Source organism: Labrus bergylta, chromosome 24 (assembly GCF_963930695.1).
Source record: "Labrus bergylta chromosome 24, fLabBer1.1, whole genome shotgun sequence".
Taxonomy (NCBI): Eukaryota; Metazoa; Chordata; class Actinopteri; order Labriformes; family Labridae; genus Labrus; species Labrus bergylta.
This window is the reverse complement of record NC_089218.1, coordinates 12,964,463-12,977,064: the sequence shown is the minus strand read 5'-3', so window position 1 is coordinate 12,977,064 and position 12,602 is coordinate 12,964,463. Positions and strand designations below refer to the sequence as shown.

At 39.4% G+C, this 12,602-nt stretch overlaps 1 protein-coding gene across 1 annotated transcript; it reads left to right on the top strand.

The window, feature by feature from the left end:
- The first annotated feature begins 614 nt into the window (after positions 1-614).
- On the top strand, positions 615-12,090 carry gpr137c (G protein-coupled receptor 137c). The gene is made up of 8 exons (XM_020650751.3): positions 615-1,304; positions 5,979-6,028; positions 6,224-6,331; positions 6,416-6,554; positions 6,902-7,051; positions 8,816-8,941; positions 9,031-9,155; positions 9,240-12,090. Exons 1-8 carry the CDS (start codon positions 930-932, stop codon positions 9,526-9,528), a joined length of 1,362 nt encoding a protein of 453 aa, XP_020506407.1. The 5' UTR covers positions 615-929; the 3' UTR covers positions 9,529-12,090.
- Positions 12,091-12,602: the final 512 nt, after the last annotated feature.

The window sequence follows — 12,602 nt, the reverse complement described above, 5'->3', positions numbered from 1 at the left end:
TTTCAGTAGTTTCGAGTGATAGACACTCTGTGAAGCTATACAAATTTAACTGATAATAGTATTATCTCTTTTGCTTTGAATTCACCAAAAAAAAAAAAAAAAGCTTAAGTATTAGCCATGGTATTAGCATTATTTTCTCCAGTTTTATTTTGAAGGCGACACAATTCGCCGGAATCGTTGGCTACCGCTCTTCAACTTGACGTGAAATGTCCGCGACTTGTTTTGATGCCTGTGAAGAGACGCCCACGTGCCTTTGGGCCAATAAAATGAGGGTACGGTTTCGACTTGAACAAATGGAGCGCAGAGAGGGCGGGCTCTATCGCAGCTGACATCATTGTGGACCAATAGAAAGAAAAAAACAGTGGAGGTTGGGTGGCAGAATTAGCCAATAACGCGGCACGTCGGAAAAGTGGGCAGGAGGAGGTCTCACTTAGGAGGTTTAGCTCGGAAACTGTCAAGCGTCTGTGGCTCTGGAGCCCGCTGCTCCAAAAGCAAATGAATCTAGTGTTGAGCCAAGATGGCGGCCTGTTAAGAATTAGTTTCCGCTTTCATTGAGAACAAGGGGGCGGGTCTAAAACTGCATCACAGCTGATCTGGAGGTTTTCCCCCCCTTAAGTTGTTTTTTGCAGAGAGGAGCTTTGCAGAGATCTAGATGGGGACCTATCTCTTTTGTTTTCTGTTTCAGTCTTGTTGTTTTTTCTCCTGGCGCTTCTTAAAAAACAAAACCCCAGACCTTATCTCGGATTTTTAACCACAACGCAGTTTCATCATGCCACTTCTTTACAGAATAAACTGCCTTTATGGCACATAATACCCGAATACCCTCGTCTTCTTGTCAGCCACGGGGAATTTAGTCCAGGTCTGACCCAGTTTTAGTGTTTTTATCCCTTTACAGCCTCCAATGTGCTAAGTGTGAGCCGCCAGTGGAGATGTTTCCGGCAGGAGAGGAGGTTAATTCCCATTTGTTTACCCCACTGAAGGAGTCCCATGGAGCTGCAATCTCCCCAACACTGGAGCTCAGTCTAACTATCATCTACACCGTCCTCTACTCTTTCCTGTTTGTTTTCGTCTACCTGCAGCTCTGGCTCATTTTGCACTACGGACACAAGCGCTTCAGCTACCAGAGTGTGTTTCTGTTTCTGTGTCTGCTGTGGGCAGCACTGAGGACGACCCTCTTCTCTTTCTACTTTAAAAATGTGGTGCAGGCCAACCAGCTGCAGCCCCTGGCCTACTGGCTGCTCTACTGCTGCCCTGTTTGCCTTCAGTTCTTCACATTATGCCTGCTCAACCTTTACTTCACACAGGTAAGATCTGCACTATCTGTATGTGTCTGTGGATTCGAGATAAAGAGATTGTGTGTGTGTGTGTGTGTGTGTGTGTGTGTGTGTGTGTGTGTGTGTGTGTGTGTGTGTGTGTGTGAGCGCGCACACACAGGGTTTGTGTGTGTGACCTGGTTTCACAAAACTGCTGACTCTGCACATTTCTATTTAACTTCCATACCAGTGAAAAGTATTTAATTCAACTATATTTTCTGGAATCTCCTTTCTCTTCATACAATGTCCTTAATTCCTTTCCCCATCATCCCCCCCACTGCCCTTTGGTCAAAAGCTCTGCTAGGATGATAACCCAATTCTAGTTAAAGTGTACCCACTCAATCCAAAAATAAACATTTTTACAAACATCTTGTTGCAATGCAATCCCAGTAAACAAGCATCAGATAATCACCAGTTATTCAAAAAACTACAGCTCCCAAAAGGCTTTTAAAGGGCCCATGGCATAGCCTGCTCAGTTATTTATAATAATAGGGTAACATGTTGATTTATATTAATAATAAATATCAATCTGGTAGCTGGTTAGGAGTTTAAAATATATTGAGAAAAGGATATTCTACTTATATCTTTATAATTCTGAAGATATTTTGATTTTCATTGTTTTCGTCTTTATTAAATTAGATTTATTTTTAATATCATATTCATTATCATAATATAATATATTATTATTTTTTAATATCTTTGTTTTGGGCCTTTTGTTTGAGAAGCTTCATGAAGACCTTAAGCTGATTTCTTTTTAAACACATTTGTCATAACACTTTCAGGCAAATATTTTAACAGCCTGAACTTAAATTAAGCTAGCTCTTAGCTGCAACTAGCCAATAGGCTTAGATGATAAGGATTATCATTGTTTTTTGCAAAGTAAGGATAAGGTCACTGTGTGAAAGTAGTCTTGTTATCTGAAAATACCACATGATTGTAAAGGAATAGTGCCACATTGTGTCAACTGGCAGGAAGAGTGAGATAGCAGCAGCTATTCCAGGAAGTTGCACCTAGCTAAGAAACAGTCCCTCACATGACCTCCCTTAACGATACAGCTTCATTTTTTTTACAGTCTTGATGTTTGTAAGAAAGAGATTAGAGACAACATGTTAACTCATTGTTAAAACTTATTAGCTAGGAAAGCTGTTGTCCCAGTTTTCAGACTTTATGCTAAGCTAAGCATCTCCTGGCTTGGCCATGAGATGCTAATTACCTGTTTAGGTTAGTCAGTATTGTGGGTGAAAATGTGTAAAAAGATATTAGAATCAACATGTAAATTCGTTGTTAAACTAAGATTAAGCTAGGCTAGTTTACCCCTGTTTTAAGTCTTTATGCTAAGCTAAGCTAACAGCTTTAGTTTAATATGTGTCAAACAGACAGTCATTGGTATCAATCTTCTTCATTAACCCCCGCAAAGAAGGCTGTGATGCTATTTTTCCTTAAATGTTTTGTTTCACATTTAGCTAGTATTTTGGGTGAACGATGTGGAGCAAAGTAACTTTAAATCCTTGTTTTTGTTTGAACTGCTTCAGTAGGAGCGGTTTTTACCGTCCTGCAGCTATCATACAGATTAAATCTCTGGGTGGTCTGATATAAACCACTGGTTTTGGGTTGCTGTTAGCTTGAACGCTACGCTAATGTAGCTAGCTAATATCCATTGGTGAGAAATGTTGGCTGATGTTTTTCATTCACAGGAGCAAATGTTTCCGTCAGCATCGTATTCTCATCAACTGTGCGTTGATGGTAGAAGGACGCAGCTGGTCGGTCACAGTTGTTTAACACCTGCCCACTCAGTCAAAGCCCTGTTTGTTCAGTCCCAGAGAAAAACAAAACACCTACACACTTCAGAGTTTCAGTTGGTCGCATCATCACACCGGTTCAGTCACTGCTTGAAAGGAGAAAAACATTATGTATCTCAATCACATGTGAGAGTGTGAAGCTCGTTCAACAGGCCGAGTGAAGATTAGGTAATGAAACCAGCTGTGTCATATGACTGCTGGATAAACATTTACCCCCATTAGCTGCTCAATTAAAGCATAAACAGTTGACTCCCTTTAAATAAATGTCTTTGATTGTTGGGATACTTAGAGTATTAGCAATAAAACTGACATTACATATATGGTGGCATCAGCAGTCACATGCATCTCCACTGTCACTAAAGGGTTAAAGAAGTATTTCCATAGATGTAGGGGAAACCTTGTGACTGACCTGCTCATTGAACACATTTTTCCCTGTTTGTGGTTTCATGTCAGACCTGAGATATCTATCAGTCTAGGCCTGTGAAGGCTGTTTCGTCATGAGCCGAGGATCCAGCCGAAGATTTCTGCCTTTTAATAAGGCAGTTTTTTCTTACCACTGTAACTTTTGCTGCTTTGCTAAAGTGCTCATGATGGATAGGCCGGGTCTTTGTAACATAACAATGAGTAAGGTCTTTTACCTGCTTTTTGTAACATAACAATGAGTCAGGTCTTTTACCTGCTTTTTGTAACATAACAATGAGTAAGGTCTTTTACCTGCTTTCTGTAAAGTGTCTCGAGATAACACTTGCTATGAGTTGACGCTGTACAAATAAAAATTGATTGAAAAAATTTAATTGAATAATTTTTCTATAGTCATAAACTCAGAGTATTAAGATGTGTATATTACGACTACTGCACACATTTGGCCTTAAGAAACTGAAACTACAGAGCCATCTAGACTGCTTAAACACAAGCAGAGTCAGTTAACAAATTGGTAGCTCAGTATGATTAATAATTTGTTCAGCCCATGTTCCAACAGCGATCCTGCATTAGTGCCTCACTGCCTCTTAAATGTTGAACTCTCTGATCGTCATAAACGCTGATATAACATCATGCCACCATGACACGCTCTGCGCCTGACAGCCATGTGTGGAAATAGTTGAGTGTAGTGTTTTTTTTCTGATGAGTCAGGCATGTTTCATGATGACCCATGATTTACTTCCCCTTTTTGAAATTGAGTTCCTTATGGTTGAAGAAAATGATCATGGGAATTAGTATATAAAACGATTGGAAGAAATAGACCAATTCAGCAACATTTGACTTATATTTATGGGGAACACATGCACACATACTGTATATATTACACATAAAGTATGCAGTGTGACAGTGTTTTGGCTGCTTGCTACATTTCTCGGTTACAAATTACCTCCCCCTGCCCTACATTCTTCCACAAAAGGCCAAGTGTCTGCGTTTTGAACCCGCTGCTGTTGACAATGTTGAGCAACTCTCGAGAGCTTGGTCACCATGGCAGCTCTTGTTTAATATCACTTATCATTATTAATCCCAGTCTGACAGATAAGAGAAGTGTTCTGTCAGCCTGTTTGTCTGTACGTCGACATGTTTCACAAATCAAAACATCATTCAGGGAAGTCAATGAACTTGATCGGTTGAGGCCAGCGTCCCAGCTTCTGCACACATACATTGGACTTGTTTACTCTTGTTTGATTTTTCATCTTTAGCTTATCACCTATAGCCACACTAAACTGTATATTTGCATTAAGGTGTAACTGTCACTACTACATCGTTTGCATAGTAAAATATTAGCTTCTGGCTAGTTTGCCCTTCTTATCTACACTTTGAAGACATTATAAAAGCACACAACATTAAACTAGTAGAAATGTTACAATCCTGGCTCATCAATGGCGTAAAGCCTGATTTATACTAATCTATATTCTGCAGCATTAGCCGTAGATTGACATCAAGCAGGAAAACAAAATCAGGATTTTAGCGCAAAAAGAAGATATGCCTGGCTGCACAATTGCTCGAATGCCACAAAAAGTTTTTATTTGCTTTCAACGCTCTCGACCAGAGGTCAGTCTATTCAGGTGACTCCAACGGGATAGACCTTAAGCTGTGCAGCACCTCGTTTAGCAGGATTGCTTTATAACATTAAGAGGATTTGGACATACATTTGTCTGGCATGTTATTCCCTTAGATTTACCCAAACATCTTTTCTATTCAAGCTTCATTGAATCGCCCCAACGAGGTGCTTAATCAGGTTTAGTGTGATATCAACAGTGATGCTGTGTATTACTCTAACCTGTTCCCGATTGCCCCCTTTGTAACAAAGCTCTACTTCAGTACAATCAGCATATCAAACTGTACAGAGTCACATTTTGAATACATTAATCTAGGACGTTGGCCTCGACTGATGTGGTTCACTCACTTCCTGGAATGACTTTTTTTTTTCTTTTAATGATGATTTGAAAAGGACACAGATGCATTCATAACCCTTATTTTCTCTTTGCGCTCGTCTGTGATCACATATTTACACACACACACATTTTTAGATAACGTTTGCTTAAATTTGCATGATTAATAATATTCTACTTTCAGCAGTAATTCAACCCCAAACAACTGATTTGCAGAATCATCTGCACATGGGTGGTTTGACTTTTCCTGTTTGATAACTTCTACACTTAGAGTGGAAAATTGTACCAATAATGGGATTTTCAGATCAAACTTCATTGAGTTCTTAAAATCCCTTAATTGCTCACTAATCAACCATTGTTAAGCCTGTAAGCTCATTTGAGCGTGTACAGTAAATAAGAAGATGCTTTGCCCTGGATTATGAACAAGTCATTAAAATGTGTTTTTATATAAATAACAGATCTTGTGTGGTGATTATATATTTTTTTGTTTTCAGGTGATGTTTAAGGCTAAAGCCAAGTATTCCCCAGAGCTCACCAAATACAAGTAAGGCCCTCCTACATCAACGCTTTTATATATTTTAAGTTAAATGTGTCTGTCATCCTTCTCCTTCCCATGCACATTTTATTTTTTGTTCATTTCTACTTTCAGCACCATGAATTAGAATGTGATTTTCATCTAATATATACTTTTTTTTGGCCGCCCTCTTACTATCTGTGTGTCGCTCTCTCTCTCCTCCAGGATTCCTCTGCGTTTGTTCTTCTTGTGTCTCGGCATATTTTTCCTGGTGGTGAATTTAACGTGTGCGTTGTTAGTGCAAGGAGCTCTGGAGCGCTCTGAATCACCGAGGTAAACAAAGAAAACATGAAAACCTCCCTAAGTGCCCGTGTGTGTGTGAGAGTGTCTTTGTGTTGATCACCTTTCTGTCTGCAGTGACGGGGGGGTCAGACATGCAGTCCTGGCCCGGGTCTTGATCAACGACAGTCTCTTTGTCCTGTGTGCCGTGTCTCTGGCTTTCTGCATCTTCAAGATCGCCAAGATGTCCTCGGCAAATGTGTACCTAGAATCAAAGGTATGCAAATGCTCGTCTCGCTAATTTGTATTAAACTCAGGTAAAGTATCTGTACTAGTGTCTCGTCAATATCCCCGCATGCATTCACATTGCACAACATTTTTTGCGCTAGTGACGATTATATTCAAACTAAACACGTCGCTACAGACGATTATGGAGCGCAGACATGCACAGAATGCTACATTTACATTGCTCGCTCATAGTGTGACATTTTGGTGCAGGACAGGCCTCAGTCATTTCGGTTGATGAAACTGTGGCCCATATCTGACATTCAATGAGAGGCCAGCAGCCGACTGATACATGAGCGTGAGCTTGTAATAAGCAGTAACTCTCGCCCCCCTCCTCAGGGTACATCAGTGTGCCAAGCAACCGCTATTGGAGCCATGGTGATCCTACTCTACACATCCAGAGCCTGTTACAACCTGGTAGTGGTGGCCATGTCCCCACAAGACAGACCCAGCACCTTCAACTACGGCTGGTACAGCGTCTCGGATCAGGTACTGCAAGTGTGTTCGGTTATGAAGAGAAAAAAAGCTTTCATCTAGTCAGGAACCCGGTGTGGACAATCCATCTTATAGGAGATTTGGGGAGGCAATGCTTAGTGGGGTAAAGGGCTTTGTTTGCCTATAAATAACCGCGGGTGTGTGTGTGTGTGTGTCTGGGTGGGTGGCTCTCTGTGTGTGTGTGTGTGTGTGTGTGTCTGGGTGGGTGACTCTGTGTGTGTGTGTGTCCTGACCTACATCAGGGCTCTAAAGGGCTCCATCCTGTTTGTTTGTTTGTGTGTGTGTGTTTGACATGATACACACCCTCAGACATCCACATAATCTGACATTACAAATGATTCCTTTAATCTGTCCGTACACCAGATGTCAGCCCAACCATCTCAACCTTTTTTTTTATCCTATCCATGAGCATTGATGTACAGAGGTGTATACAGCAACATTACTGCACAACACATACACTATTACATCTCTGCATGATTAAAAAGTGAATAATTTATTGTACTTCAAGATGGTAGTTATCCTCATCTTAAATAACCCTGCATCCCTGGCTAGAATAAAACACAAAAATGTTCCTGAGGTAATCAATTTACCTAAAGCTAGTGCACTGAACCCACAACACTGTCAGAGCAGAATTAGCTTAACCACCATGTCTGAAAGTGGATAATGGGAAGGGGAAAGGCCAGACCATTGATGGCTGATTTACAGGAACAGTTTAACATTTCAGTAAATTCACTTTCTTATAGAGTCAGTTTAGAGGATTGATTAAAGTCTTATGTAACTCTTGTCAGACGGCATGAAGGTCTGTCCTTCTAGTGAGACAAACAGCGTCAAAAGAATAAAAAAAAATATATATATATATATATATATATATATATCAATGAAATATACAAACAAACAAGACAGAATGAAAAAATATGGACTTTTTGCTAGCTACACTTCTACACTCACAATTTGAAAAAGCAGCTTTAAAAAATATGATCTTGATTTTCTGTTGGTTGTGATGTTCTGTGCAGTTTTTCCTCTAATTGGGGTGCTACTACCCCTAGTGGCACTACAGGGAATTGCAGGAGCAACTTGTGATTATTTTTTTTATTTTTTATTTTTTACAAATCGAACATAATTTTTCTATAATTCTACTTTAAAGTGTTTTAAAAATGGTTAGTGTGTTGCTCTGTTTGTGAAAATAGTTTTAAAATCGAATGACAAATCCAGGGAATGATTTGGTCATTGAAATGGAGGAGCGATACACAAACAAAAACTGAAACTACAGAATAATACGGTGGCTGGGAAGTGCAAAGCAAAATTACAAAGTGTAAAATTTGAGACAATTTTACATTTTGAAAATATTTTTTTACATTTCATAAAACAAAATTACAAAACCAAAAAACTTTTACAGAGGAAAAAACACATTTATATTTTATAAAACACATTTTTACGAGGTAAAAGTGTTTTGGTTTTGTAATTTTGTTTTATGAAATGTAAAAATGTTTTTGAAAATGTAAATTTGTCTCAAATTTTGCAAAAGTGTTTCACACTTTGTAATTTTGCTTTGCACTTCCCAGCCACTGTAGAATAATGATGAATGTAAGAAATGCCTGCTTGAATGCTTTTTTTTAAACCCTCCCAAGGACTGTACCTATTCACTTTAGCAATTAGCCAACTATTGATCCAAATCAGTGCCTCATCAAGTGAAAAGGTTGTTTTTGTAAATTGGATGACGACTTGGCACACATACACCCCCTGCTGTGTGTGTTACAGGCTGATGTGCAGGAGGTCAGCGGTGAAGCCTACATCGCGTTCGGGATCATTCTCTTCTTCTGGGAGCTGCTTCCTACCAGCCTGGTGGTGGTTTTCTTCAGAGTGCAGAGACCAAACCAAAACCTGGTAGGCAAAAAATGCTATCAGTAATCGCTCAGATTGGACTGTAATCTTTTCTGAGCTGTAAACTTTAAAAACACATCTTTATCTGTCAGGCTCCTGGAGGGATGATCAACAGCCACAGCTTCAGCTCCAGAGCATATTTCTTTGACAATCCTCGACGGTACGATAGTGATGACGACCTGTCCCGAGGGATCAATAGTAGGAGTGATCGAGCCAGGTGGGCACACACACATAAGCACGGACACATTGAAAAATCAATGGCCTGTGATTGATCTTTCTTTTTCCCTTTATTGTCTCACAGCCTCCTCTCAACAACTCCCCAACTTGGTACGTCGAGTTGGTACGGTTCCATCCAGCGCAATGGGAACCTGACAGCTGGCTTAACAACCGGGCAGCAGCCCTCTTCCTCCACGGCCCCCCTCCTCTTTGCCTATGGAAACATCCAGACTCATCCTCATCACCACCACAACTATTACTCCACCCCGCAGAACAACAACGTCCACCATCATCATCATCACAGTAACTTCTACTCCACGCCTCAGAATTATTACTGCGGCTCACAAACCTATTTCTGCACCCCGCAAAATTAAGCAGAATCCATTGATGGGTTAAGAAAGACTAATAACTAACAACATCCTGCTTCCCCAGATACATTAAAGCAGGTGTTTGAGTGATATTACAAGGATGTTCCTGGGCCCAGATTGAGCTAAGGTGGTGACATCAGCAACCAGGCAGTTGTTGATTTGTTTAACCACTCTTGTAGGACATCCTCATCTTTAAACGGGGTGTTTGGACCAGAATGAAAGCAAGCGCAGGCTATGGAGAAGCGTTTTTAGCATAGATAGCTAATACAGCTAAAAGTGCAATTTTTTTGTTTCCAATCAGCAGTTATAATTTCTGAAACTGCAACCATGACCAGATAATCATTTGCTCTTAACGTATTTTCCGCCATTCCTTTTAAATTCAATCAAAACGTGTTTTTGTGGAGTATAAAATACTGCTTAGACAGGCTAGCCTGTCACCTGAACCTGAAGGCAACAGTTCTGCACATAAATATACACTCAGCTAACTACTATTAAGAGTTTTTAAAAACTTATAGGACTGATTTTAATGAAACAATCGTATTAATTAGGATTCAAATGTAATATAAGCTGGAGAAGAGCAATGATGGAAGCTAAGCTACTAGCTTGATTGTAAGTTCTCAGAAATGCTTTCTAATCATGGAAACCAGTAGGCCTATGCATACAAGGGACAATTTTGGTGTTAAATCTTTGTTTTAGGGTCTGATAACATATGACAGGAATTAGCTGTGGCTAATTTGCCATTGACTGTTGTATCATTGAGAGCTAGCTTACAATAAGCGCTAACAGTTGGCTTAAAATCATTAAACCAACAACTTTGTTGATGAAAAAAAGACATTCAAAAAGCTTAGCAAACCTCCATCCATCACAGAGTATGGTCCTATCTAATCCGTTGCAAAAAAGAATCAAACATTGCTTGTGTATTTTAGTTCCAGTGGAATTGAAACATTTTTACAAATACTGTTAGCATGCTAGCTTTAGACATTAGCCTTCCTCCTGGATTCTGTTGTATCAGTGAGAGCTAGCTTACGCTCAACGCTAACAGTTAGCTTAAAATAGTTAAACCAACAACTATCTCAATATAGAAGAAAAAAAATACATAAAAAAAGCTAACCAAACCTCCATCCATCAACAATGTCTGTTTATTTTAGTTCCACTGGAATTTAAATGTTTTAGCAAGCTAGCTTAAAACATTAGCCTTCCTTCTGGATTCTTCGACAGGTAAAAGAAGCTTTGAGCAAATTTCATAACTATCTGTAATGAAAATACTGGTCAATGTATATGTCAGTATTTACAAATATCCTCAGTATAAGCTACTTACAACTGAAAAAAAGTGAAATCTCTATGTAGCTGCTATATTGATGTTATTGTCCAACTCAATAGCACTAGCTTGGTCACATCAGTCAAATACATTTCTAAACACAATGTTAATGTTTAGGCTTTGACTACATCTCAGCAGAAACAGCTAAGTCATGGTTAGCTTAGGCTACCCCTAGCATGTGAACGATGTGGAATAGACAGTTTCATACACTGTCCTGTAAATGTTGGGGTTTAAAGAACATATCATAGATTAATAAGAGATCAAAGTGTAGAATACAATCATCATTGAAGGAGAAATCAGCCTACGGATTGTGCATTAAAAAGGGGGAACTGTTTCTGAAATGTAATGTTTGACCAAAAACCTTTATTGTAATCAGATCTGTTGTGACCTGTGAGGCAACAGTTTGCACTTGGAAGACGTTCACGTTGAGAGAAAAGGCCTTTGGGGGGGATTTTAAAACTCCCTTTTCCTCAATAATCGTCTGAATTCTATATTTGACTATCTTATCCTTTGAGAAAGGAAACATCGACGTGCCATCACATGTTGTCATGACAAATCGTTTCATTCCTTATGGGAAATATTTTTGCACAAGAAATGTTGAATTGAGGCGTGTCTTTTTGTGTTGATTCCTAATCCATGTTGAGTCGTTTGTGTGTAATCTTAATTTTGTCTTTGACGTTTTAATATGCTTTTATAAACTTTTTTTTTTTTATCCTTTAACAGATTTTATATTTTGTATCTATTTCCATCTCCTATGGTTAGTCATAAGTTCACACACGTGTTCAGCATCTCATGACAGACTGCAGCAGCGAGCCGTTTTTCACCTCGATGGAACATTTTCATACATCACCAGATTTAAGGAATAAATCAGTGCTACCTTTTTTTGTCAGATTTACGTTCAGCATGATACTTTACCACTCTTCAGCTATCAAGAAATTAAACTGTAAATGACCGTTTAAAAAACAAAGATTATGACTTGAATCAACAAGTTGTGTCATATTTTTGAGAGATCTCAAGAGCTGCAGTGCATGCTTCTGTATCAGCGTGCGAGATCTCTGCGTCACATGTTCTGTCCAGGGTGAGGTTATTTATGTAAAAAATGTCTTTCTGTGGCCTCAAGGCAGAGTTAATTGTGTCATGTTATTGTTTTACTCGTGGCCATACTGAATGTAACCTATCGTGTGACAGATCACTAACGCTGTATGAGAGAAAAGCACTACCATATTGAAATAAAGGCCTACTGCACTGTTCCTGTTCAAATCTGCACAGTGAATAACAACACACAGATGAACTCCTGCAGCTGGTCATGAGGCGGAATTCTCCGGCAAACAAGTTGATGAAGGACATCCGAGTTAAGTGAAGACAGCAGCTGGTGGACTCTGCGAAACATGCATTCTTTTTCATCATTGCGACTACTGGGAGACTATTACCTACAGTGGCCCAAAAGGGACAAAATTAACGCAATAACTGCATAGTGATTGACGCTTTGATGCTGACAGCCCTCATGTCGACACAATTTGGTGGGTGGGATTTGGTATAGTCCACATTTTATTTATTGGCTCAAGCTAGCTGTACAACAACAAAGAAACAAAGATGGCCTCATTTATTCTGCGTTCAGACAAACAGCATTAAGGGAGTTCTTAGTGAAATATCTGCAGCAGGATAGATATTTGACAAATGTCACTGCACTTTCCAGGAAGTGAAAGTTTGCAAAGAAAACAATAAGAAATTAAAACCGCAAGCGGTGATGAAGGGCCCTTGC

Coding starts and splice junctions, on each gene's coding strand:
- gpr137c (XM_020650751.3), top strand. CDS start 930: ATGTTTCCGGCAGGAGAGGAGGTTAATTCCCATTTGTTTACCCCACTG. Junction 6,332..6,415: donor GAGCGCTCTGAATCACCGAG/GTAAACAAAGAA, acceptor TTCTGTCTGCAG/TGACGGGGGGGTCAGACATG. Junction 7,052..8,815: donor GGTACAGCGTCTCGGATCAG/GTACTGCAAGTG, acceptor TGTGTGTTACAG/GCTGATGTGCAGGAGGTCAG.